The sequence below is a fragment of the Anomaloglossus baeobatrachus genome, chromosome 6 (assembly GCF_048569485.1).
Source record: "Anomaloglossus baeobatrachus isolate aAnoBae1 chromosome 6, aAnoBae1.hap1, whole genome shotgun sequence".
NCBI classification, from domain to species: Eukaryota; Metazoa; Chordata; class Amphibia; order Anura; family Aromobatidae; genus Anomaloglossus; species Anomaloglossus baeobatrachus.
In genome coordinates, this window is record NC_134358.1 from 83,259,043 (window position 1) to 83,286,461 (window position 27,419).

General features: G+C 46.5%; 2 protein-coding genes across 2 annotated transcripts in view; one reads left to right on the forward strand and one right to left on the reverse strand.

Annotated features, from left to right (window-relative positions):
* The first annotated feature begins 228 nt into the window (after positions 1-228).
* Positions 229-4,799, forward strand: COX6C (cytochrome c oxidase subunit 6C). The gene is made up of 4 exons (XM_075316246.1): positions 229-338; positions 3,832-3,961; positions 4,237-4,369; positions 4,640-4,799. The coding sequence occupies exons 2-3, from the start codon at positions 3,848-3,850 to the stop codon at positions 4,354-4,356; spliced, it is 234 nt and encodes a 77-aa protein (XP_075172361.1). The 5' UTR covers positions 229-338; positions 3,832-3,847; the 3' UTR covers positions 4,357-4,369; positions 4,640-4,799.
* Positions 4,800-21,074: 16,275 nt separating this feature from the next.
* Positions 21,075-27,419, reverse strand: part of VPS13B (vacuolar protein sorting 13 homolog B) — a 1,405,890-nt gene continuing 1,399,545 nt past the window's right edge. The window contains exons 61-62 of the mRNA XM_075353076.1: positions 25,510-25,759; positions 21,075-24,273 (exon numbers count right to left, since the gene is read on the reverse strand). Coding sequence (XP_075209191.1) covers positions 24,025-24,273; positions 25,510-25,759 — 499 coding nt within the window. The 3' untranslated portion in view covers positions 21,075-24,024. The remainder of the gene's footprint in view (positions 24,274-25,509; positions 25,760-27,419) is intronic.

Consider the following 27,419-nt stretch of genomic DNA (forward strand, 5'->3'; position numbering starts at 1 on the left):
CGGGGCTGATTATATTCGGGGGCCGGTGCGGGGCTGATTATATTCAGGGGCCGGTGCGGGGCTGATTATATTCAGGGGCTGGTGCGGGGCTGATTATATTCGGGGTCTGCTGTGATTCGGGCTGATGTGTTCTCTGCAGGAGTCTCTCCAGCGCGCACTGCGCAGGCGTCACATTACTCCACGCCATGCGGCCTTAGCACGTCAGGCACGGCTACAGACAACGCCTGTGAGCAGGTTTGTCCCTCCTCGGCACTTGTCTCACTGGAAGGGGCGGAGCTTTCTCTCTATTTCCGACCGGTCTCGTCTCATTGAGGAAGGACACGGTGTCCGCTGCGCAGGTGAGTGGTCCCGTTGTGAGCTCGGGCTGCCGGGAACGGATGTAATGGCGGAGACCACTGCAGGCTCGGGGTATTGGCGGGAGCAGTGAGCCGCGGAGTCTGTGGTGGCCTCATGCTCCCCTGGTGACCGCTGCAGGGACCGGAGCGCCCCCGTCTGGTACCGTGCGCTGCTGCCTGTTATCAGCCGTCTCACAAATAGCTCGGTGTTATGGGGCTGACACTTTCCCAGCTGTGTTTGCTGTCAGTGAATACAGTCCATTTATCCTACAGCGTGTCCCAGCACAGTACACCTCCGCCCTCACACTGTGACGGGAGCTGTAGGTGTGAGCTCTGTGCTGCCCCTCACTGGCAGAGAGAACAGTATGGACTGATACCGAGAGGCTTTCTGATGGGAAGGGGGCGGCGGGGTCTGTGGGGCAGGAGAGGAGAGGCCGGGGCCTGGTGTCTGTACACACTGGGGTGATGTGAGCGGTGCCCCAGGGATAAGTGCTGGGCAGAGGTCACTGGGGTTCCTAATTCTCTGGGTCAGCACAGGCTTCACCTTCATTATACTCTTTATGGGGCGGAGAGATGGTCGCCCACATTTGCCCCTTCTGCAGTGACAGGACTTGCTGAGTGATGATGTGCAGATGGATGGATATTGGTGCAGTCTCCGTCTGACTATTTGGGGAGCACAGAGCGAGGGTCATGGCTGACAATGTTATGGAAGGTCGGTGTCTGGCCCGGGATATCTGCCGCTGTGCTCTACTCCAGTCACTTCTATGGGAGTTGTAGGAAGAGTGTGACTCCGCTCGCTCCACTGTTCTCCGGCAGGAATGACACTTATGATACACAAATTTCTGCCCATCTTAACCCTTTTAATGACACGGCCTATTTGGGGCATTTGGATGACTGATGCACTTTTTTTTTTTTTTCCCCCTGCATTCATTGACTTGCATTGGTGAGTCTTGACTGTTTTAGGCTACATGCGCACGCTGCTTCTTTTTCGTGTTCACAAACTGCAGCCAAAACTGCACCTTGTCAGAGAGAGCCTGGAAATGTCACAAAAAATGTAGGTGCTTTTTTGGTGCGTTTTTGGCTGCAGTTTTGTCAACAATTGTTTCATGTATTTTTCAGTTCAAACAAGCCCATAATGCTTGTCTTGATCCGGCAAAATTTGCTTGTCCGGCAGCCGGATGGAACGTTGAGGGGGAACGTTTTTGTACCCGGCAAAAATACGGATCTGGTGGGGTGTTTCATAATGATAGCCTATGGACGCCGGATCATATGCCGGAAACCGGCGCTGGTTTAGTTTTTGGACATGCCCAGACTGTGTGTAAATAGTCTCTCGGTCGGTCTCTCTCTCTCTCTCTGTCGGTCAGTCTCTCCCTCCCTCCTTTATGCTCATCAATCACGGGCGTGGCGCTGCACGGTTGTCACACTGCTCTGGCGGCTTCTCTTTTGAAAATGCCGGCTGCTCATTATTCCATCACATTTTCCCTGCTTCCCCCGCCCACCGGCGCCTATGATTGGTTGCTGTGAGACACGCCCCCCCTCTGAGTGACAGGTGTCTCACTGCACCCAATCACAGCAGCCGGTGGGCGTGTCACTATGGCGCATAGAAATAATTTAAAAAAAGGCGTGCGGTTCCCCCCCCAAATTCAATGCCAGCCAGATAAAGCCATACGGCTGAAGGCTGGTATTCTCAGGATGGGGAGCTCCACGTTATGGGGAGCCCCCCAGCCTAACAATATCAGTCAGCAGCTGCCCAGAATTGCCGCATACATTATATGCAACAGTTCTGGGACTGTACCCGGTTCTTTCCGATTTAAACTGGTGCGTTGGCAAATCGGGGTAATGAGGAGTTATTAGCAGCCCATAGCTGCCAATAAGTCCTAGATTAATCATGTCAGGCGTCTCCCCGAGATTCGTTCCATGATTACTCTGTAAGTTACAGTAAATAAACACACACACACCCGAAAAAATCCTTTATTAGAAATAAAAAAACACGAACAAATTCCCTCGTTCTCCCATTTAATAAGCCCGACAAAGCCCTCCATGTCCGGCGTAATCCAGGATGGTCCAGCGTCGCTTCCAGCTCTGCTGCATGGAGGTGACCAGAGCAGCAGCAGACACCGCCGCTCCCGTCAGCTCCACGCAGCAAATGAAGACAGCCGCGTGATCAGCTGATGATGTCACCCGCGGCCACCGCTGAATCCAGCGGTGGCCGCGAGCAACCTCAGTGACAGCTCATCTGATCGCGCGGCTCACCTGATTTGGTGGCTCTGGCAGCTGAAAACATTGATATTTTTTTTTTCCCCTCTCTCTGATGCCGCCGCTGATAGTCCCGTCCTCCACATCATCTCCCCTGTGTGTGCACGCTGGGGACAGTGTTACTTCGGGGAACACGTGGAGGACGGGACTATCAGTGGAAATTTTGGAAATATACTTACAAATTCAATCAGCTTCCTTACATTAATCTGCATACGTTGATACCAGGTCATGTCTTCTGCTGCACTCCAAAGTACTGCTCCTACACTATTTAGCATGGAACAATGGGGTTTCCACTTGCCTGTTACCTCACTTCCTGACAAATCACCTGCGTTTTTGGTACCAACAACGCAGGTAAAACGCACCACTTTTGATAGCATGCATTTTTCCTGCGTTTTTGATGCCCTCATTGATTTCAATGGGTGACAAATGTTGACAAAAACAGAAGAAGAATGAACATGCTGCATTTTTTTTTTTGTCACAAACGTTTGACAAAAAAAACGCTGACAAACTGCAATGTGTGCATAGCAAATATGACTTCTCATAGACTTTGCTGGGAAGTCAAATGTCAGAAAGTTCTGCTGACAAAACTGCAGCTAAAAAAGCAGCGTGCGCATGTAGCCTTAGGCTAGGTTCGCGCACTGCGTCTTTTTGACGCTGCGTTTTTGTGCGTTTTTGGCCGCTACAAACGCACCTGCGTCGAAAAAACGCATGTGTTTTTGCCGCGATTTGGTGCGTTTTTGGCTGCGTTTTGCTGTGTTTTTCAAATGCATTGCATGGGCGGAAAACGCAGAAAAACGCAGGAAAGAACTGACGTGTCCATTTTTTTTTTTTTTTTTAACTCAAAAACGCAGGTAAAAAAAACAGATGTGTGCGGACAGCAAAAATGAAAACTCATAGACTTTACTGGGGAAGCAAAGTCCTGCAGTTTTGAGGCCAAAAACGCACCCGAAAAACGCACTGTGCGCACATAGCCTTATGCTGCGTGATATATTTTTTTTTATATATATATTTCTCACTCTTACTGTACTTGTCCGAGATATACACTGGTGAGTGAACCCTTATAGAAAGTAGTGCAAAATGGAATAATAAACATGAGAAATTCACAAATTTTGCTTTTGAAGGAAAAAAACCCCAAACAAACCGTGGTTCAATTAGGCTAAAGTGCAGCATCCTTCCTCATTGATGACTTGCTGGGTGCTCTGTGCCATCCTGTAACTCTTGTATTGTGCTTTGTCTGCAGATTAGAAAACGTCACCATGTCACAAGCTCTTCTTCCCAAGCCCCAGATGAGAGGCCTCCTGGGCAAGCGTCTGAGACTCCACATTATTGGATCCTTTATCTTTTCACTAAGTGTCGTTGCTCTGTACAAGGTAACCTTCCTCCCAAATATGCTAAATCTAGTGTTACTGTATAAAGACTTTCCCGCATTATCCCTCTGTCACCACTCGGTTATGGTACATCACATACAGCAGTACTGTATCCATGTGATGGAGCTATCACATGCTGAATTCGAGTATCTCATTAAAGGTGCCCCCCAGAATCGTAGAAGAGAATCTCACCTCTTGTACGTCTCTGGATTAGTTCTGCAGACATTGATCTTTACTTTGCAAATAACATATGGCTTCTCTGCTCACATTGATTTTAGTTTGGGGTGGCTGAACCAAGGAAGAAGGCATATGCCGATTTCTACAAGAACTACGACGCAGTAAAGGAGTTTGAGGCAATGAGGGATGCTGGAGTCTTCCAGGGGGTGAGCCCCAAATGAGGCCAAACTTCAGGTGAGTCTAAAGCAAAATGTAGGTCTTCACTTTAGATGGGTTCACAGTGGCGGAAAAACCACTGCAAAGGGTGAAATTGAAAAATCTGTTACTACAGGGGTTTGTAATATTCAGGATTTCATTTACTTTTTGTTCATATTTTGTACAAAATGTTGACGTTCTTTGACAATTTTTTTTTTTTTTTATACATCAGCTTAGATGGTCTCGGCAACAGAATATTGTTTCCATTAATGACTACTTTTTTTTTTTTTTTTTTTCTTCTCATTTTAGAAAGATCTATCACCCTGGTAACTCTCCTTCCTCCATGGGGATTATGTGCAGGACATACTTGATGTAACAGGACTCGGATACCAGTGATGATGAATGCCGCCGCTGGACTGGTTTTTACAATTCTCTGTAAATGTGCTTAAATATATCAATTCTACCTGGATCTGTGTGATGTGTTTAATCTGTAACCAGATGCAGCGTTGGCCATCATAACGTTCCCCTTCCTTACTTTACACTGATCTATCCATGTCACACTTCTTCCCTAGATTTTGTATGTGCTTATTACTGCAGATTCACCAACAAACTACCCAGATTTTTTTTTTATTCTCCCCTCCCTCTCACTACATATGACCAGAATTGTGGAATCCTAAATCGGGGATTAGACTATTTTTGATAAATATTCAGAGGCCAATTGAACTGCATGTGAATGAGGCTTTATATGCATGATGGTGGCATGTGCTGCTGCTCTTGGAGAATGATATACACATGTACTGGAAGTCACCGCTTCATATAAATCCAAGTCTAAACTGTGCAGTGCACGGAAAAGCATTTAATTTACTAGTGAAAGCAGCGTCAGGTTATAGCCTCCACTGATCAAAGCCATTGATGGAAATACTAGAGAAAAATCCAGGACAAAACTCAGGAGGTGTAACTATAGTAAGTGATTCAAGAATGAAGAGCTTTCTGTGCTGCCCTCTGGTGGATCCCTGCAGGAATTAAAATAACCTGGTTATTGGGGAAGGTTCATTTTTATGTTTCCAGTGAAACAAACCATTAGTGACTTGTGCTGCCTGAACCACATGTAGCAGGAATAGAGACTGGCATTCTTAGTATATCTTTTATTTATATAAATTTTGGCCAAAATACAGGTTTGTGTTTTTTTTTTTTTTTTTTTTTTTTCACGTATTATATCGTTATATAGGATGCAGCCAGGCCCATTAATGTAGGTCTTGTAAACTAGGGTCTCTCTTCCTGTGTGTTGCACTTATATAGTGCTGGGCAGCCCACCTAATCTAATTGTATGGGCATCATCAATAGGCTGTGAACCTGACACCGTGTGCACCTACATGTGTGACCGGTGCCCTATACAAGCCATTTGTGTGCAATTTTAACTAAGCAATCACCCCCTCAATGTAGTGGCAGTGTGTGAGTGGTTGCTCCATCAGTGCTTTGCACCTGTTGCCTCCATCTTCATTAACCCTTTAGTGACGGAGCTAATTTTCACCTTAATGACCAGACCAAATTTTGCAATTCTGACCAGTGTCACTTCATGAGGTTATAACTCTGGAAAGCTTCAACGGATCCCGGTGATTCTGAGATTGTTTTTTCGTCACATATTGGACTTCATGTTAGTACCAAATTTAGGACAATATTTTTTGCGTTTATTTATGAAAAAAATTGAATATTGGCAAAAATTTTGAAAATTTAGCAATTTTCAACTTTTGAATTTTTATACCGTTAAACCAGAGATTTCTGTGACACAAAATAGTTAATAAATAACATTTCCCACATGTCTACTTTACATCAGCACAATTTTGGAAACAAAATTTTTTTTTGTTAGGAAGTTAGAGGGGTTCAAAGTTTATCAGCAATTTCTCATTTTTACATCAAAATTTACAAAACCAGTTTTTTAGGGACCACATCACATTTGAAGTGACTTCAATAGGCCTAGATGACAGAAAATACCCAAAAGTGACACCATTCTAAAAACTGCACCCCCCAAAGTACTCAAAACCACATTCAAGAAGTTTATTAACCCTTCAGGTGCTTCACATGAACAAAAGCAATGTGGAATGAAAAAAAGCAAAAATTAAATTTTACCTAAAAATGTTGCTCTAACCCAAATTTATTCACTTTTAGAAGAAATAACACAACAAAATGGACCCCAAAACTTGTTCCCCACTTTCTTATGAGTGCGCCGATACCCCACATGTGGTCAGAAACCTCTGTTTGGACAAATGGGAGAGCTCGGAACAGAAGGAGCAATATTTGAATTTTGGAAAGCAAATTTGGCTGAAATAGATTGCGGGCACCATGTTGCATTTACAGGTCCGCTAAGGTACTAAACAGAAGAAATCCCTCACAAGTGACACCATTTTGGAAACTAGACCCCTCAAGGCTTCTATCTAGGGGTATAGTGAGCATTTTAGATCCACAGGTACTTCACAGATTTTAACGTTACGTTATCATATTGAAAATTTTAATAATTTTCTCAAAAATGTTGCTTTAGCATCAATTTTCTCACTTTTTCAAGAGGTAATTCCAAAAATTTGACCTCAAGGTTTGTTAACCACTTTTTTATGAGCGCGGTGATACCTCACATGTGGTCTGAAACCTTTGTTTGGACAAATGGGAGGGCTTGGAACGAAAGGAGCAATATTTGAATTTTGGAAAGGAAATTTGGCTGAAAAAGATTGCAGGCACCATGTCGCATTTGGAGGTCCCCTAAGGTACCTAAACAGCAGAAACCCCGCACAAGTGACCCCATTTTGGAAACTAGGCCCCTCAAGGAATTTATCTAGATGTTTGGTGAGTACCCTGAACCCCCAGGTGCTTCACAGAAGTTTAGAACGTTGAGCCATGAAAAAAAAAAATAAAATTTTACCACAAAATTGTTATTTCAACCAGGTAGCTTTTTTTTTTTACAAGAGTAAAAGGAAAAAATTCAGCATAACATTTATTGTGCAATTTCTCCTGAGTTTGGTGATACCTTATATGTGGTGGAAATCAACTGTTTGGGCGCATGGCAGGGCTCGGAAGGGAAGGAGTGCCATTTGACTGCAAAATTGGCTGGAATCAATAGCGGACGCCAGGTTGCATTTGGAGAGCCCCTGAGGTGCCTAAACAGTGGCGGTCCCCCACAAGTGGCTCCATTCTGGAAACAAGACACCTCAAGGCTTTTATCTAGGTGTATATTGAGCAGTTTGAATCCACGAGTACTTCACAGAATTTGATAAGCTTAGGTTGCCATATTGAAAATTTTCATTTTTTTCACAAAAATGTTGCTTTAGCATCAAATTTCTCACTTTTTCAAGAGACAACAACAAACCATGGACCCCACAGGTTGTTATCCAATGTCTTATGAGCACAGGGATACCCCACATGTGGCCAAAAACCTCTGTTTGGATAAATGGGAGGGCTTGGAATGGAGGGAGCACCATTTGAATTCTGGAAAAGTTAAAATAAATTGCGGGCACCATGTCACATTTGCAGGGCCCCTTGGGTACCTATACAGCAGAAACCCCTCACAAGTGACTCCATTTTGGAAACTGGATTTTATTCAGGAGTATAGTAAGCATTTTGAATCCACAGGTACTTCACAAAAATGTTGCTGTAGCAACAAATGTCTCACTGTTAGGCTATGTGGCCATGATCCAGCGACACGGCGTCCAGTACACAGTGTCAGCCTCCTGCAGAGATGTGAGTGTTGTCCACGGGAGAACGCAGCTGCCCATGCCCACGATTTGGGTTCAGGCCGCTGTGGAGCTCTATGCTACCTGCAGAGAACACTCTTGTCTCCGCAGCATAAATTGACATGCTGAGGCTCAGGAAGCTGCGCCACAGGTCGGTTTATGCTGCGGAGAAAAGAAGCACATTGGGCATAGGATTTCTAAAAATCCTTCCACTGTGCTTCTACTGCACAACGCAGCGCTATGGATGCAGGGAAAACAATCTGCGCCCAAAACGCTGCAAACCCTGATTGTGGGCACACAGCCTAAAATGCTACAATGGATGAATGGATAGATGTCAAACATATATAACATCCCACCCCCCTGCATATTCTAAGCTGGCGCCCTTTAGTGCCTTTCATGTGGCACTAAAGGGTGCCTAGCCTTGTATTTAGCCCCACAAAAAATTAATAATTAAAATAAACGACGTGGGGTCCCCCCTATTTTTGATAGCCAGCTAGGGTAAAGCAGACAGCTGTAGCCTGCAAACCACAGCTGACAGCTTCACCTTGTCTGGTGATCAATTTGGAGGCCTCCCCAGGCGTTTTTTTTAAAAAAAAAAAAAACGTGGGGTCCCCCCCCAAATTAGATCACCAGCCAAGGTGAAGCGGACAGCTGGGGTCTGGTATTCTCAGGGTGGGAAGAGCCATGGTTATTGGACTCTTCCCAGCCTAAAAATAGCAGGCCGCAGCCGCCCCAGAAGTGGCGCATCCATTAGATGCGCCAATCCTGGCGCTTCGCCCCAGCTCATCCCGCGCCCTGGTGCGGTGGCAGACGGGGTAATATATGGGGTTGATACCAGCTGTAATGTCACCTGGCATCAAGCCCTGGGGTTAGTGATGTCACAGCATCTGAACAGATACCCGACATCACTAACCCAGTCAAGTAATAGAAAAAAACAAAGACAAAAAAAAAATTTATTTGAAAAAAAAACTCCCCGAAACATTCCTCTTTTACCAATTTATTGAAAATAAAGAAATTCCGGTCGCTGTAATCCATTTTGGAGGTCCCACGCCGACTCTGGATCTTCTAGAATATGGGGGGCACGTTCAGGGAACGTATCCCCCATTTTCTGGAAGAGCAAGCTCTCCATGAGCAGTGTGGGTGCAGTAATCTGAGAATACTGCACTCACACTGCCCCGGTCCAACCTAGGGCAGAGTGACCTGCAGTAACCTCATTCCAGAATATGAGGGGCACGCTCACAGAACGTACCCCCCATTTTCTGGAACAGCAGTCTCTCCATGTGAGGAGTGTGACTGCAGATTACCGCACTCACCCTCCCCCGGTCCACAGTGGAGCCTGTGCAGCAGCGACGTCAGGGTCCCTGCTTGCAGGGATCCAGCTGACAGCCGCTGTCTGCGCATGCGCCGCCAGCATTGAAGAAGGAGGCGGCGTGATTGCGGGACGGATCACCAGCAGACAGGTAACGTATGACTGGGGGGGGGGTGACGGGGAGGTGACCTAGCGGGACCTGGGGACACCTTTCTGTCGCATGTGACGTGTCACATGCGGCAGAAAGAGCAGAATGAATGCGGCCGCGCGCTGTGCGCCGCCATCTTCCACGCTCCGGAGGGGGGAGGGGGGTGGTGGCTCTGGAGAACCGGAGGGGGCTCCGGTGGACCGGAGGAGGGGTCAGGGGGAGGACATTTCCCTCCGATCTGAAATGTTTGATCATTTCAGATCGGAGGGAAATGAATGCAGCGCCGGCGGCAGTTTTCTGTGTGCTTCGGCGCCATTTTGAGTGCTCCGGAGGTGGGGGGGGGTACTCTCCGGTACCGGGGGCTTTGGGGCACTAGGGGTTTAGATTTCTTTCTCATCTGACATGTTTGATCATGTCAGATGAAAAAGAAATGTTTTACCGGCCATTTCTTTTTTTTTTTTCATGTGTTCGTCGGTATACAGTGTATACCGCCGATGACATGATCGGGGTCCAAAAAAACACCCCGATTCATAATCTGGGGGGTCTCAGCTACCCCCGGTAGCTGAAACCCCCGAGATTTTCGGTCGCTGGGGGGCGCTACAGGGTTTTTTCGGGCCGCCGCTTTAAAGCAGCAGAACAGAATAAGTACCCTGTTTTGCCGCCGCTTTAAGTCGTACGGCCGTCGTTATGAGGTTAAGTGGTTTTGCTGCATCCTGTGAGTGCATTTGTTTGGCTGGAAACACATCTATGCGAGTAAAATCGGTCCGACTGGGCTGAAAAAAAACTCGGCTGATTTTAGTTCACGTTGAGTGCGATGCTATTTCTGAATAAAATAATGATTTGGCTCACGTGTGTGACGCGTGTGTGTCGCGTTTGCGATGCTAGTTTCCTGCAACATCTTAACTAGATAAGTGATTACACATGTCAGTTAATTTACCTTTGGGAATGTGATGTCAGATTCATCTGTTGAATATTTAATGAGCATAGTTCCTGCCACACTCGCAAATGTGAACGCTAGTGCGCGTGTGTGATCCTACTTTTAATCCGCTTCCATAGGGAATCATTGAGAAAAATGGTTCGAGAAACTTGCAAAAAAGCAGCATGCTGCGATTTTTTTTTTTCTTTTTTTCTCAGATTTAGACTGAGAAAAAAAAATCGCAAATTCGAGCTGAATCATTCACTAACGTGTCCGATTCTAATGCGAGATTTTCTTGCATTGCTCTACTGCGAGAAACTTGCAAGTGAGAAGCAGCCCTTAGGCTATGTGCCCACGCTACAGGATTTACCGCGGATTTGCCGAAAATCTGCAGCAGCAGCACTTCCAAGCCATTTCAATGGCATTTTGGAAATGCTGTGCCCATGCTGCGGATTTTTCCGCGGCGGATTTGCCGCGGATTTTGATCCGGAAAAATCTGCAGCATGTCAATTGTTTGGTGCAGATTTGGTGCGGATTTTTGGCTTTGAATGGGGAAAAAAAAAAATCCGCGGTAAATCCGCGGCAAATCCGCGGGTGCGGATTTGCCGCGAAAGTCGCGGATTTTCAGGCAAAAAAATCCGCAGGGACATTCTAGCGTGGGCACATAGCCTTACTGTGGCCTGGGCAGGTAAACATTGCTGCCCTTTCTTGCTGTGAATCTTACCATTAGTTTATTAGCCTTCTCAGCAGGGGCCTGGTACTGGTCAGTTTGCTATCCACCCAAGTCTTTTTCAGTGACTGTTTTACCCTGGGTATTACAATTAACTACATAATTATACATTTTATAATACAGATTACACCAGCACTTACATTCACAAAAGGACAGTGTGCTACAGGAGTGTACTAACGGGGATAGGCACACTACAGGAAAAACTAATTACAATGGAGGTGCAAATAGCTAACCAACTCTGCAAGAGAGTATATCAAGCTGAACAAGAAAAACTAACAAATTACTGTGCTTCCCAATGGGAAGCACAGTATTTTTTTTTTTTTTTTATTCTTCTTAATTATAAATTTTATTTCCTCTGCACAAATGCATGACCTTTAACCTTTGTCCGGCTGAATAGGTACAATTGTAACTATTCTGTTTTAAAATTGCAATATTTTTTTTCTCCAAAAGCTGCAGAGGGCTGAAATTTCGTGACATCTCTGCAGTTTTGGTCCAGAATATACTGGCCAAATTTCAATAAAATATCTCCACCCCCTTCCGAGATAAGGGGTCGCTGTTAACGTTGTAAAATTATGCAGCCTGACGAAGGTTAAACTTATTCACAATGAACTTCACTTGCAGTTTCTTAGCCCAAGCCTTCAGCTTACATAAATCCTTCAGTAATATTTAATTATCCTCCCTTATAATGATTACCCTGAAAAGTTTATCATCTGCAAATATTGAAATTCACGAGGGCATTAATAAGTATGCTAAGAGGGCCCAAAACTGACCCCTAAGGCCACTGTTTAGAGGAGACTGATTGATTTTTTTTTTTTTTTTTTGCTGTATATAGAAAAAGTATACTATTGCAGGTTCAGGTCTCCTAAAGGGACTATTAAGTATAGTGCAAAGTAGAAAATAAGTTGTAATTCAGGGTTTTTTTTTCTTTTTTCCTTGTTATGCTGTTTACCAATCAGATTATTTTTTAATAATCTGATAGAAAGATGATGATACCTTTTGGTATAGCAGATGTGTAAAAGTCCAACCTATATATATTTTTTTTTTAATTTAGTAAAAAGGGGGTGATTTGAACTTAAGACTTTTTTCTGTTGTGGCAGAAAACAAATGCCTTAACTGGCAAGCAAACCATTGCATATGCCTCAAAATAGTATCAATATATACATCAGCTGGGGGGGGGAATAAACTATACATGTTTGGTATCTACATAATTGTACTGATCTGGAGAGATATACTGCCAGGCCAGTTTTATGGTGAAATTAACTCTAGAAATCCACGAAAAAATTGCAGATTTTTTTTTTCTCTATTTCGCCACCCTTTGGAACTTTTTATTTTCTTTACTAATTACATAATTTGAATGACACAATCCATTTTATTGTAAGTACAACTCATCTTTTTGGAATAAGGGGGGTGGGAACCAAAGGGTAAAAATCAAATTGCCCGATCCATAAGGTGTGGTGGAGGGGGGGGAGGGTGTAAATGGAGAGTTTGTGGTATCTCTGATCATGTTGTCATGGGATTTTCTTGTATAAATACTATAGAGTAAAGTGTTTAGCAGATTGTCCTCACCTTCATCCTTCACCACTATTTCATCCAGACTATTTTTGAGAGGGCCGACACTATTATTTTTGAGTTTCTTATTTATGTAGTTGAATATTTTTTTTCTTTCTCTTTCTCAGGTTATTGTCCCAGTTTGTGGCACTAAGGTCACCTCTTATTCGTTGGAAAGTAGTCTTTCTGAAATTGTCCTTGTAGCCCCTCTACTACACATCTTATTAAACATGAAAACTTATACTTTGATCACTATTCACTATTACCAAAGTGATATTCAACGTGTATATTTCATATGCAGTCGGGCCTATAGGTTAATATTAGGTCCAGCAGTGGCAATCAATATTTTATTATTCTTCCTCCATCCCCTCATCTCCACCCATAGGTACTCAATGTATGTGAGGCTAGTGAAAATATAATCCGTTAGGATGGGTTTTAGGGATGATCTTACATATAAACACATACCCCCCCTCGCTTATTTTTATGGTCATTCCTGAACAGAGTATATCCCTGTAAATTAGCAACCCAGGCATGGCTTTTTTTTTTTTTTGCCCCAACAATATTTATTCTAGTTCCTCCAACCTGTTAGTGAGGCTTCTGCCATTTGTGTACTGTGTGTACATGTACTTCTCTGTACCTTTTATTCTTGCTTAGTGCACTGACTGTCCTAATCTTACACCCCCCCCCCCTTCCCCCATGCCACCCCTAATTTCATTACTTAGTGCAGATAGTGACCTGGGCATATCTTCCCTTCCTATACAGCAGGGGTGGGGAACCTCCGGCCCGCGGGCCGCATGCAGCCCGCCATGACCTTTAATGCGGCCCCCGGGGGAGGCAGTGCTCGTGCTGTCACCGCAGTTTTGCAGGCCGCTGGCCCTTTAAATCCACACATTGCTGCTTGTGCGCACCAATGTGTTCTCCAGTCGGCCAGTGCCTACTTTGTGGGCGGGTCTCACAGCAACCTCCACAGCTTCCAGCGTTGTGTGCCCGCCCCCTGCCCTCCGGAGCTCTGTGTTCGCCTTCTTCTGATGCTGAGTGCCCGCCTTCTTCCGATGCTGTGTGCCCACCCCCTGCCCTCCGGCGCTCTTTGCCCGCCTTCTCCTTCCGATGCTGTGTGGCCGGCGCCTGCACTCTGTTGCTTTGAGTGTGATGCTGCTGTGAGTCCAGCGCCGGCCCTCTGCTGCTATGTGCCCTGCCCAGTGCTTTGTGCCTCCCCACCCCAGTTCTGTAAACCCTCTCCCCCAAAGTTGCATGAAACTCAGCGCAGTGTGCCCCCCCAATGGCCTGTGTGCAGCGCCCCCAGCCCCTCGTGTGGTGTGCATGCCCCCAGTTAATTGTTTCACCAAATATAGCAGGGTCATTTAAACATTAATAATTTTGTGCAGCCCTCGAAGGTTGGTAGAAATTTCCAATGGCCTCCGGCAGAAAAAAGGTTCCCCACCCCTGCTATACAGTAATGTCATCCCATAACCCCCACCCCAGTTCCAGGTTTTTTTTTTTTTTTCTTTGTCGCTCCATTGGGAGACCCAGCCAATTGGGGTGTATAGCTTCTGCCTCCGGAGGCCACACAAAGTATTACACTTTAAAAAGTGTAACCCCTCCCCTCTGCCTATACACCCTCCCGTGCATCACGGGCTCCTCAGTTTTATGCTTTGTGTGGAAGGAGGCACACATCCACTCATGCATTCTCATTTTAGTTATATCGGTTGGAAGCAAAGTGGGCCCCCACGGGGCCCCCGGCATGTTCCCTTCTCACCCCACTAAGTCGGCGGTGCTGTTAAGGTTGAGGTACCCATTGTGGGTACATAGGCCGGAGCCTCATGCCGTCTCCTTCACCATCCCTTAGCGGCTCTGGGAGAAGTGGGATCTTGAGCGGTCATCCATTCACTGGGACCGTGCTCCCTCCGCAGCCCCTGTGGGAATCTGTCGGACAGGAGTCTATTTATCCTCAGGGACCGGGCCCTGCATCACTAAGGTACTCTGTATCCCCATCGGGGATGTGCATGGAGCGCCTTCATCCCGGACGCTGCAGCAGCTGCTTATTTGTGACGTCCGGCGGACTTCCGCGCCGACCGCGCCTGTTTGTCGGCCGCGGTCTTAAATTTAGTCCCCGGCTTCAATTGCGGCCTAGTAGCAAAACTCCCGCCCCGGGCCTGTCTATCAGGGGTAAGGGCGGGACTGCCGACCTGACGTCGGTTGTGAGGGCCGGAGCATCCTGTATGTTTCCTCCCCCCTCACTGATCACTGTGGGGACTCCAGATTCCCGCACTTTTCTAGCGCCGCCCACGGCCCCACTCCTCCCCAGAGAGCTCCGGCAGCCATTTTTTTTTGGCATTCGGCCTGTGGAGGATTTACAGGAAAGAGCTCTCTAACGCTGGGAGACCTAAGGCAGGGAATCTGGAGGACACACACTCCGCTTTTTAGCGGTCGGTAAGCCACACCGGTCACCCGGTGCTGGTCCCCTTAGTGTGCCAGAATAGATACTATATATTTATATATTTCTGTTCGGTTGGGCTGTATACCCTTTCCCATATACCCTCAGTGATCACTCTCCTAGGACATGTCGTCCACAAGGAGCAAGGGTGCCAAGGCACAGGGTTATTTTGCGACCTGTACCTCTTGTGCGGCTAAGTTACCTGCGGGTTCCACCTACCCTCACTGTGAGCAATGCTCAACCCCTGTTTTGCTTGCTCAGCCGGAGCCTCGGTCACTAGTGGGCCCCTCGGCTCAGGTAGAACCCCTTGCTCCCCCTGTCCAGGCGGCAGGGACAGAGTTTGCAGTTTTTGCTGAAAAACTCTCTGAGTCACTCTCACAATCCATGGCTCAGTCTATGGACAAATGGTCTGCCAAGCTGCTTGAAGCTTTGCAGTCCAGACCGGTCCTTCCACAGGCCCCGGGCCCTGTTGGATCTTCGCCTCCAGGCTCCTCTCTGTCCGCGCCGCAGCACGTTCCCAGGGGGGGCCCTAGGTCTCATGTGGAGGACTCCGGCCCGGACCACAGTCCCAGACCGGCTAAGCGGGCCCGCTGGGAATCTTCCCCGACTTCTTCACGCTGCTCGGGTTCCCAGCTTGAGGACTCTCTGGAGGACGAGGCGGACGTCGCAGCTCAGGGCTCTGACCCTGACGTTGCTCTCAATCTTGATACACCTGAAGGGGACGCCATAGTAAATGACCTTATCTCGTCCATCAACCAGGTGTTAGATATATCTCCACCGCCGCCACCTGTAGAGGAGTCGACTTCTCAGCAGGAGAAACACCAGTTTCGGTTCCCTAAACGTACACGGAGTGCGTTTTTCGATCACTCTAACTTCAGAGATGCTGTCCAGAAGCCCAGAGCGGTTCCGGACAAGCGCTTTACTAAGCGCCTTACTGACACACGTTACCCCTTCCCCTCTGACGTAGTTAAGGGTTGGGCTCAATGTCCCAAGGTGGATCCCCCAGTCTCTAGATTGGCAGCTAGATCTGTGGTATCGGTTGCAGATGGCTCATCGCTAAAGGATGCCACTGACAGGCAGATAGAGCTCCTGGTGAAATCCATCTATGAAGCCACGGGCGCGTCTTTTGCCCCGGCTTTTGCAGCCGTGTGGGCACTCCAAGCTATCTCAGCTTGTCTGGCTGAGATTACTGCGGTCACACGTAATTCTGCTCCGCAGGTTGCGTCTTTGACTTCTCAGGCGTCAGCCTTTTCTTCCTACGCCATGAACGCAGTTTTAGACTCTGCTAGCCGTACAGCGGTGGCATCCGCTAACTCTGTGGCAGTCCGCAGGGCCATGTGGCTGCGCGAATGGAAGGCAGACTCGGCTTCCAAGAGGTTCTTAACCGGTTTGCCGTTTTCTGGCGACCGCTTGTTTGGCGAACGATTGGATGAGATTATTAAGGAATCCAAGGGAAAGGACTCCTCCTTACCCCAGTCCAAACCGAAGAGACCTCAGCAACGGAAAATACAATCGACGTTTCGGTCCTTTCGTCCCTCCGCCAAGCCCCAATCCTCTTCGTCCAGCAGGCCAGAGGAACTCCTATGCGTGGCGGTCCAAGTCACGCCCCCAAAAGGCCGCAGGAGGCACTGCTTCCAAGGCGGCCTCCTCATGACTCTCGGCATCCCCGAACCGCATCCTCGGTCGGTGGCAGGCTCTCCCGCTTTTGCGACGCCTGGTGGCCACATGTGCAAGACCGATGGGTGAGAGACATTCTGTCTCACGGTTACAGGATAGAGTTCAGCTCTCGTCCCCCGACTCGTTTCTTCAGAACCTCTCCGCCCCCCGAGCGAGCCGATGCACTTTTTCAGGCGGTGAACGCTCTGAAGACAGAAGGAGTTGTGATCCCTGTTCCCCCCCCCCAGGAACATGGTCACGGCTTTTACTCCAACTTGTTTGTGGTGCCAAAGAAGGTCGGCTCGTTCCGTCCCGTTCTGGACCTCAAACTGCTCAACAGACATGTGAGCACCAGACGGTTTCGGATGGAATCTCTCCGCTTGGTCATCGCTTCGATGTCACAAGGAGACTTCCTAGCATCGATCGACATCAAGGATGCTTATCTCCATGTGCCGATCGCACCCGAACATCAACGCTTTTTGCGTTTCGCCATCGGGGACGAACACCTTCAGTTCGTGGCTTTGCCTTTCGGCCTGGCGACAGCCCCAAGGGTGTTCACCAAGGTCATGGCATCTGTTGTGGCGGTCCTACACTCTCAGGGCCACTCGGTGATTCCCTACTTAGACGATCTTCTGGTCAGGGCACCCTCTCAGATGGCGTGTCAAAACAGCCTTTCCGTCGCTCTGGCGACTCTCCAGCAGTTCGGGTGGATCATCAACTTCCCAAAATCCAAGTTGACACCGACCCAATCACTGACGTACCTTGGGATGGAGTTTCATACTCAGTCAGCAGTAGTCATGCTACCGCTGGACAAACAGCTTTCGCTGCAGGCAGGGGTGTAATCTCTTCTTCGGGGTCAGTCACACCCCTTGAGGCGCCTCATGCACTTCCTGGGGAAGATGGTGGCAGCGATGGAGGCAGTGCCCTTCGCGCAATTCCATCTGCGGCCACTCCAGTGGGACATTCTCCGCAAATGGGACAGGAGGTCGACTTCCCTCGACAGGAACGTCTCTCATTCCCTTGCAACCAAGATGTCACTTCAGTGGTGGCTCCTTCCCAACTCTCTGTCGCAGGGAAAATCCTTCCTACCCCCCACCTGGGCTGTGGTCACCACGGACGCGAGCCTGTCAGGGTGGGGGGCGGTTTTTCTCCATCACAGGGCTCAGGGAACCTGGACTCCGATAGAGTCATCCCTTCAGATCAATATTCTGGAGATAAGGGCAGTATATCTAGCCCTATTGGCCTTTCATCGGTGGCTGGAGGGCAGGCAGATCCGGATCCAGTCGGACAACGCCACTGCCGTCGCATACATCAACCACCAAGGCGGCACTCGCAGTCGTCAAGCCTTCCAGGAAGTCCGACGGATTCTGCAGTGGGTGGAAGCCACAGCTTCCACCATCTCCGCAGTTCACATCCCGGGCGTAGAAAACTGGGAAGCAGATTTTCTCAGTCGACAGGGCATGGACGCGGGGGAATGGTCTCTTCACCCAGACGTGTTTCGAGAGATCTGTCGCCGCTGGGGAACGCCGGACGTCGATCTCATGGCGTCACGGCACAACAACAAAGTCACGGCATTCATGGCCCGGTCTCAAGATCACAGAGCTCTGGCGGCGGACGCATTAGTTCAGGATTGGTCGCAGTTTCGACTGCCCTATGTATTTCCTCCTCTGGCGATGCTGCCCAGAGTGCTGCGCAAAATCAGGTCCGACTGTCGTCGCGCCATTCTCGTCGCCCCAGATTGGCCGAGGCGGTCGTGGTACCCGGATCTGTGGCATCTCACGGTGGGTCAACCGTGGGCGCTCCCAGACCGCCCAGACTTGCTGTCACAAGGGCCGTTTTTCCATCTGAATTCTGCGGCCCTCAACCTGTGTGGCCATTGAGTCCTGGCTCCTAGCGTCCTCAGGGTTATCTCAAGATGTCATTGCTACTATGAGACAGGCCAGGAAACCAACGTCCGCCAAGATCTATCACAGGTCTTGGAGGATCTTCTTATCCTGGTGCTCTGATAATGGTTTTACTCCCTGGCCCTTTGCCTTACCCACTTTTCTTTCATTCCTTCAATCCGGAATGGACAAGGGTTTGTCTCTCGGCTCTCTCAAGGGACAAGTATCGGCGCTATCCGTATTTTTTCAAAGGCGTCTAGCCAGGCTTCCGCAGGTCCGCACGTTCCTGCAGGGAGTTTGCCACATAGTCCCACCTTACAAGCGTCCGCTGGAACCCTGGGACCTTAACAGGGTGCTAACGGCTCTTCAGAAACCACCTTTCGAGCCGCTGCGGGATGTCTCTTTATCACGTCTTTCGCAGAAGGTGGCATTTCTAGTGGCAGTTACATCGCTCCGTAGAGTGTCGGAGCTGGCAGCGCTGTCATGCAAAGCCCCCTTCCTGGTTTTTCACCAGGATAAGGTGGTTCTGCGTCCGGTCCCGGAATTTCTCCCTAAGGTGGTATCCCCTTTTCATCTCAATCAGGATATCTCCTTACCTTCATTTTGCCCTAATCCAATTCACCAATGTGAAAAGGATTTGCACTCATTAGATCTGGTGAGAGCACTCCGGCTCTACGTGTCTCGCACGGCGCCCCTGCGCTGTTCAGATGCCCTCTTTGTCCTTGTCGCTGGCCAGCGTAAGGGTTCGCAGGCTTCCAAGTCAACCTTGGCTCGGTGGATCAAGGAACCAATTCTTGAAGCCTACCGTTCTTCTGGGCTTCCGCTTCCTTCAGGGCTGAAAGCCCATTCTACCAGAGCCGTGGGTGCGTCCTGGGCATTGCGGCACCGGGCTACGGCTCAGCAGGTGTGTCAGGCAGCTACGTGGTCTAGTCTGCACACTTTCACGAAACACTATCAGGTGCATACCTATGCTTCGGCAGACGCCAGTCTAGGTAGGCGAGTCCTTCAGGCGGCGGTTACCCACCTGTAAGAGGGGGTCGTTTTCGGCTCTTTTTTTATCGAGGTATTCTTTTACCCACCCAGGGACTGCTTTTGGACGTCCCAATTGTCTGGGTCTCCCAATGGAGCGACAAAGAAGAAGGGAATTTTGTTTACTTACCGTAAATTCCTTTTCTTCTAGCTCCTATTGGGAGACCCAGCACCCGCCCCTGTTCCCTTCGGGCTGGTTGTTCTTTTGTGTACACATGTTGTTCATGTTGAATTGTTCTTTTGGTTCATGGTCTTCAGTTCTCCGAACATCCTTCGGATTGAATTTACCTTAGACCAATTTATAAGTTTCCTCCTTCCTGCTTTTGCACCAAAACTGAGGAGCCCGTGATGCACGGGAGGGTGTATAGGCAGAGGGGAGGGGTTACACTTTTTAAAGTGTAATACTTTGTGTGGCCTCCGGAGGCAGAAGCTATACACCCCAATTGGCTGGGTCTCCCAATAGGAGCTAGAAGAAAAGGAATTTACGGTAAGGAAACAAAATTCCCTTCTTTTGCCCCCCCCCCCCCCATCTGAGAGCAGCATCATGTAGAGACAGAGACCCTAATTCCAGCAATGTGTCACTTACTGGGCTGTTTGCTGTTATTTTGATAAATCAATGTTACCTCTGCTGCAGATCTTTGAGTTATACAGACTGCATGAATGTTCTGGACTACCTGCAGCATGCCAAGTAGTCCTGTAATGATAATCTACTGCTGATTAAACAATGATTTGTTTTTTTTTTTATTAAAACTACACTAAGCAGCCCAGTAAGTGACACATCTCTGGAAAGAGTGTCTATCTGTGTTATGCTGCTCTCAGATTAGGTGGCAAAAACCTGGTGACAGATTCCCTTTGAAGCAACAAGTCTGCTCTAATTCAATAAGCAGCATAAAGTGATATCAGCTGCCTTTTCCCCATTAATGCTTTCTTCTGTGCAAGTGAGATCACTGAAAATAATGGAATGTTTTTTATTTTTTTTGTGACTAAGTCCATTTTTAGGGCAAGGACTGACTGCAATTTATCTGATCACTGTTTCTAACAAGCTTGGGTTAATGCAAACGGTCACTATTAAAACTGAAGCAAACGTCAAATCTGTGTCTCAAAACATTTGGCCCCGACTGTACACACCTTGCTGACCGGATCAGTAGGGCATGCATAAACTGTCCATATCTAGGATGTTTACATTACCTGGCGTAATCTGAGAAATATTCCCAAGTGAAGATGCCTTTGCTCAATTCAGCATTTAAAGACAAAATACCCCCCCCCCCTCTACATGGGACATTATACCACATTAATTCATTGTGAGATGAGCGCAATACAATTATTTGCTGTTAGTCTACCAGACAGACCCCTCACAGTCCAGGTATCGCGTTTTAATATCACTTTATTATTCTTGAAATATAGACGATATTTAGTCATTTACACCAAAGTTCAGTTCTATGAAACCATTCATATAAAGATTTTCTTTTCAATCCTAAGAATCCTATTCAGTGTTCACCTTGTCGCTGTGCTCCCCTTACACTGGCGTAGCAGAGCCTGGGCAGGCGTTAGATGTAATTGGCATTGCACATGATGTGGCTGCAGTGTCCAAAATGTGAACAAGCTAGGAGATATAGGTACATAAAGTGCAATACATTGGTCCTGATGCACGCAGAGGCTTCACGTAAGTTGAGCGGACAGTGACAATGCAGGAAAACAGTTGTGTTCACTGGGGTATGTACAATTCTGTAGTGCAGACGTCGCAGTAGTATCTTGCAGTTTACAGCTAAGGATCACTGAATGGAAAGGCAAGGAATAAGCTCACATAGGAACAGACCGGTTGGTCCGGAGTACCTGGCGTAAACTCCTTGCAGATGTCCTGGTTGGGATTTGATGCAAAGATACAGTGGAGCCAATGAAGAAATGTCTGGACCCCGTAACTTCCTACAGGAATGAGGCACTTTTTGACTCATTGATGATGAGTAACTAATAGACTAAAATCCCTAACCCCTAAGATTTGGCTGTTTTTTTTTTCCCACAAATACAAAAACTAGAAATAAAATAATTTCTTGTATTTTCAAAAAAATCTGAAAAGATTAAGATTTTTGAACATTTTTACATACAGATGTAGCAGAGCTCCACTCTTGTGATGCATGATGATAATCTAATGTACTATATATCAGCAATCGTAGAATTCAGATACTGCTATGAAATTACAATGAGTTGTTTTACGTGACAATCTCAGCTCGGCTACATCGATAGGGGGTTCTTTCAGAAATCCATGATCAGCGGTCCAATCTTTGATAGTACTGCACAGACGGGATGCTCTCTGGACCAAGCATGCCAGCCTCATATTAATAGATGCAGCCGTCATGCTCAGGCCAGAAGACGCATTGTGGTCCGTGATCGAACCAATGGACATCTGAAAGAACCCTAAGCCTTAATTTACTAATGCTCACTCTCCTGCAGTATTATCAGCCGTATATTAGTAATCCATCAACGATGACATAATACTACACAGGGGAGATTTGGCAAAACTGATGCAATGGCCCTTAGTTAGCAAAATCTGTCCGATGTGTTGCCAGAGGCAATTGCTCCATTCTTCACTTATGATAAATGTCCAGCGCTGGACATTTATCATAAGTAAGTAGAAGTTGCACATTGACTTAGTGTCCCGCTCACACCCCTCTGCTGTACGCAGTTTTATAACATTACTCAGACCACTGGGAGGATTAGGTAGGAGTAATGTGAGAAGGGGTGCAGAAGAACAAGGGACCTGGACACATCTATATAAATGTCTCACATTTCCAAATTTCAAGCAATATCTGCACCAATCACGTTCCCTACAAGATCCTGGGGGTGTCACTGATTTTTGGCACTTTAAAAGTGTCAGACTTCAGACTTTCTTTTTTTATGCATTAGTAAGAGAAGTCTTAAACCCAATATGTCTTTTACAAAAAGTATTTTCCACTTTCAGGAAAGGACCCCCAAATGCTAAAATAACAGAGCAGGTACTTTACCCCTCCTTTGGTCATGTGGGTGCTTCACCGGTCTGCTCCTCACTGAGCTCAGTGGGCTATGCCAGGGTAGACATCATGAGCCGCTGAGCCAAGTGAATGGCTAATGATGGGCGAACAGTACAATGCTTGGTACTCAAAATGATGAGTGCACACTATGACGCGCAAGTGCTTGTTACTGGTCAGACGCTTGGACGGGCTCAACTCAAGTACTGAGCATTATGGACGTCAATGACTGGGCAGTTTGGCTCCCCGCACAGATACAGCCAGCCATAAACAGCCTTTCCGGGAAGAGGGAGGGCGTTTTCTCTTTTCTTTTGACACTACTTCCGAAAACCTTGTTTTTTCCCCACAGTGAGAGCTATTCAGAGACGGCAAGTGGCTCCCATCATTCAGTGAAGCAAGCGTGTGCTTTGTGTTTGATGTTTCACGACCGACATATCGAGCACCAGCGATACTCAGACGAGCTCTATGAGTACCTGAACACCGCACGCTCACCCATCATTACTAAAACTTTGAAATCTGGGTAGCCAGTGCCAGACCCGGTGATAACCTGATGTTATTTTAGAGCATCTGGTATCCGCTTTCCTGAAAATGAAAAATCCATTTAAATGAGAAATTCACTTATGATATAAAAAAAAAAAAAAGAGCACGGTGGAGTCTCAGACTAAATACATTAATGGGAAATTTCCAGAGAAAGGGTAATGGAAATCATTTCTGCTTTGTCATAGATTCATTGAAGGAAATTAGTGAGAGAAGCAGAGGCAGTGCAGGCGATCTGTACTGCACCAAAGCCGCTTCATGGTGGTGACCTGTGCAAAAAGGCTCCAACAAGGAATCTAAGACAGACTATGCCAACTTGACTGGCCATATACTGTATATCAAATGAATCTATTTCCGAATAGATATTGTGGTTGGAAGGAAAACAAGATGTTTGGTAAAAGGCGTTATGTTCCCATTTTTTTCTTGAGTTTCAGCCTATTTTGGTGGGATTTATTAGCAATCTAATGAATAAATGTCTCAGGTCTGACTATAAAATTGCCCACAGCCACACACAATGCAGGACACAATTACTTACATAGCAGCTTTAAAGGAAACCTAACAGCCCCTTTATGCTCCTCGGAGGAGTTGATGGGTTCCCTTTCAATAAAAGTATAAAAATATGAGAACTGAACAGATTCTATGTTATTTCCAATAAAGGTTGTCAGAGTTTACAGATTGTCAGATTATAATCTGATGGATCTTTCTGTAGGGTCTTGCAGTAATAAATAATAAAGGTTTTGGCGGTGGCTTCAGTTACAAGTTTGTGTTTAGCATGGATGCCAATCAGTAAAATCCTCTTTGCAGCGCCTTATTCTTCACCATCTTGAATTTGCTAATGAACACTCTGGCAAATGCTGCGTCCACCAGGAACTTATAAGTCTTTATGTTGGACGGTGGGGGCTCCGCAGCTACTACTTGATTGGCGATGTGTAATGAGGACTGACTAGGGATCAGGTGAGGAGAACTTTTTGCCACGTAGTCTACCAGTCGGCTGTACTGCTGTTCAGAGAGGCGCTCCCTGGTCCCATCACACTGCGAAAAGAGAACATGAGAGATCACATTTTAATATTAAGAACGTAACTAAATGGTCCTTATGGTAATAAATATGAAGGGCTTATACAAAGGCATAAGTCGTCAGTGTTGGACCTCACACATCCACCTCCTCTCCCAGATTGCCCACTCAGGCACAGAAAAAAGGCATAATTGTGCCTGGTGCAGCTCCTTCTTATTTACTGTAATGAAACTGAACATCCACAACTGTATGTGCCACGCCTGAGTAATCAGATTCTCATTGAATCTCACCAATCAGTTGTCTTCAATGATGGGTAAGATTCCCGAGAGTTCGCTTCACACCAAATCTGGAAAAATGCTCAAGTTCGCCATTGATTTCCATTATACTCAGTAAACGAGTACCGAGCACCAAAATGCTTGTTACGCTTACCGAGCACCAAGCAGTTCGCTCATCACTAGTTATTTTTTTTAAAAAAACCTCTATCCATAGGTTTAGGAATAACTTGCGGATGGCTGGATTCTGCAGTGCCCCAATCTGAGGTGCACATGCTTGGCCTCTACTCCATTCATTGTCTATGCAAGTGCCAGACTAACCAGAATCCAAGGTGAGCAGAACCTAGATGATAAGGGAATAACCCTTTAATAATAAGTAATTTGTATTAAAGGAGTTTACCACACCCAACTTTTTTGTACAAATTTGTGCTTTGGGCTCCCCTCCCCAGGTCCAGGGCTCTGTAGATGTAGACTGCACAAGCCGCAGTGCTCAGTGTTGGGCTGTGGTGTTGTACACTTGGCATCACCACTGCAGCCACCACACATCCACCAGAGCAGGAGCTAGGACTGATGAGTACCACATGAATTTATTTCTATAACAGCAAGCAAACATTTTTACAACAAGGTTGAATGGAGAAAATCACTTTAATTTGAATTAACTGCGTAATGTAATACTGACTATATACACCATATGTCCAGTATATTGCCTTACTAAAAGCAACAAAGAATCCAAAAAACTCATTTTTGCCAACTGCCTTACCGACATCACATAAAAGATACAAGCATAGATGAACTGTGTATATAGCCTGCCACCTGATGCACCAAGGAAAAAGAGTAAAGTCAAATATTCCAAGTCACAAGTTGCCATGTGTAAGCAATATCAATATATTCAACCACCAGGACAAGGCCGTGCCTGCTGTATATACGGCCCATCAATACCTAAAACTCAAAGGGGCAAAGGCCAAGGAAAACTGTGACACTTACTTCGAGTTCACTGGAGACTGACTGTTGCTTGAGCTGCAGGAGAAGACAGTTCTCTGAGCCCTTATCCTCCATACAGTCTATTTCGGTGACGGGGAAGGCTTGTTGCTGGGTGTCCTCGCTGATACTGACCACAAAGAGAACCTCTGACGTGAGCAGCAAGCAGCCAGCGTATTCTTGTCCTGAGCCACTGACAATCACAACGTCCAAAGCCATGTGCAGCTCTGGTCTTCCCAGCGATTGGAGCATTTTCCTGGAAAGGAGAAGGAATCTGCATCAGTCATCTGGTCTTTGGATGAGCTTAGAATTAGGAAAATACAACTTCAGGAGGACAACACATGAGAAATTAGTCAAGATCGTTATTCACCAAAAACTAGGCCAAAATGCAGAAGCAGTGTGTGGAAAATGAAGAACACATCAATGGCTTGTAGAAACACCTTTAGCAGCAATAATATGTAGTAATCATTTTCTGTTTATCAGTCTTTCACATTGTTTTGGTGGAATATTACCCCCTCTTTAAGACCTTGCTTAAGTTCATTGAGATTTGTGGGAATTTATGTACAATTTTACCCTCAAGCCTGTTTTTGCCTTCGTGACCCGTCCAATTTTTTCCATTTCGGACTAGGTTATCACTCTGTACCACTTTAACGGATCCCAGTGATTCTGATATTGTTTTTTGTGACATATTGTACTTCATGATTTTGCTAAATTTAGGACATTTTTCACGTTTAATTGTGAAAATACCGTAAATTTTGCAAAAATGTTGAAAATTTTCAAACTTTTCCCTAATTTCTATGATTTTTAAACCAGCGTTACATCACACAAAATAATAAATAACATTTCCCACATTTCTACTTTACATCAGCATCATTTTAGAAACATTTCTTTTTCTGTTAGAAAGGTTAAATTTTATAAGAGATTTCTCATTTTTCCACATTTACAAAATCATTTTTTAGGGACCACATCACATTTGAAGTGACTTTGAGACTCCTAGAAGACTGAAAATACTCAACAGTGACACCATTCTAAAAACTGCACCCCTCACACTGCTCAAAACCACATCCAAGAAGTTTATTAACCCTTAAGGTGCTTCACAGGAATTAAAGAAATGTGTAAATGAAAATGTAACCTTTTCCACAAAAATATTATTTTAGCCCCAAATTTTCAAAGAGTAAAATGTACTATACAATTTGTTGTGCAATTTCTCCTGAGTACACAGATAACCCATATGTTGTGGAAAACTACTGTTTGAGCGCACGGCAGGGCAAGAAGTGCCATTTGAATTTTGGAACCCAAAATTGGCTGGAATCTAAAGCGGATGCCATGTTTTGTTGTTTTGCAGAACCTGTGATGTGCCTGAATAGTTGAAACCCCACAAATGACCCCATTTTAGAAACTAGACCAATTAAGGAACTTATCCAGATGTGTGATGAGCTCCTTGAACCAACAGGTGCTTCACAGAATTTTATAATGTTGAGCAGGGAAAGTGAAAAATCATATTTTTCCCACAAAAATGCTGTTTTAACCCCAAATTTTGTATTTTCTTAAGGGTAACAAGAGAAAATGCACTATACAATTTGTTGTGCAATTTTTTCTGAGCACGCTGATACCCCATACGTCAGGGGTGGGGAACCTTTTTTCTGTCGGGGGCCATTTGGAAACTTCTACCAACCTTCGGGGGCCGCACAAAATTATCAATGTTTAAATGACCCTGCTATATTGGGTGAAGCAATTAATTAACTGGGGGCATGGGGCTGGGGGCACAGACACCACACGCGGGGCTGGGGGCACAGACACCACTGGAGGGGCTGGGGGCACAGACACCACTGGAGGGGCTGGGGGCACAGACACCACTGGAGGGGCTGGGGGCACAGACACCACTGGAGGGGCTGGGGGCACAGACACCACTGGAG

Excerpts from the sequence above, each read along its gene's own strand:
- COX6C (XM_075316246.1), top strand. The coding sequence starts at position 3,848 with ATGTCACAAGCTCTTCTTCCCAAGCCCCAGATGAGAGGCCTCCTGGGC. Across the intron at positions 3,962-4,236 it reads GTGTCGTTGCTCTGTACAAG|TTTGGGGTGGCTGAACCAAG; the intron begins GTAACCTTCCTC and ends CATTGATTTTAG.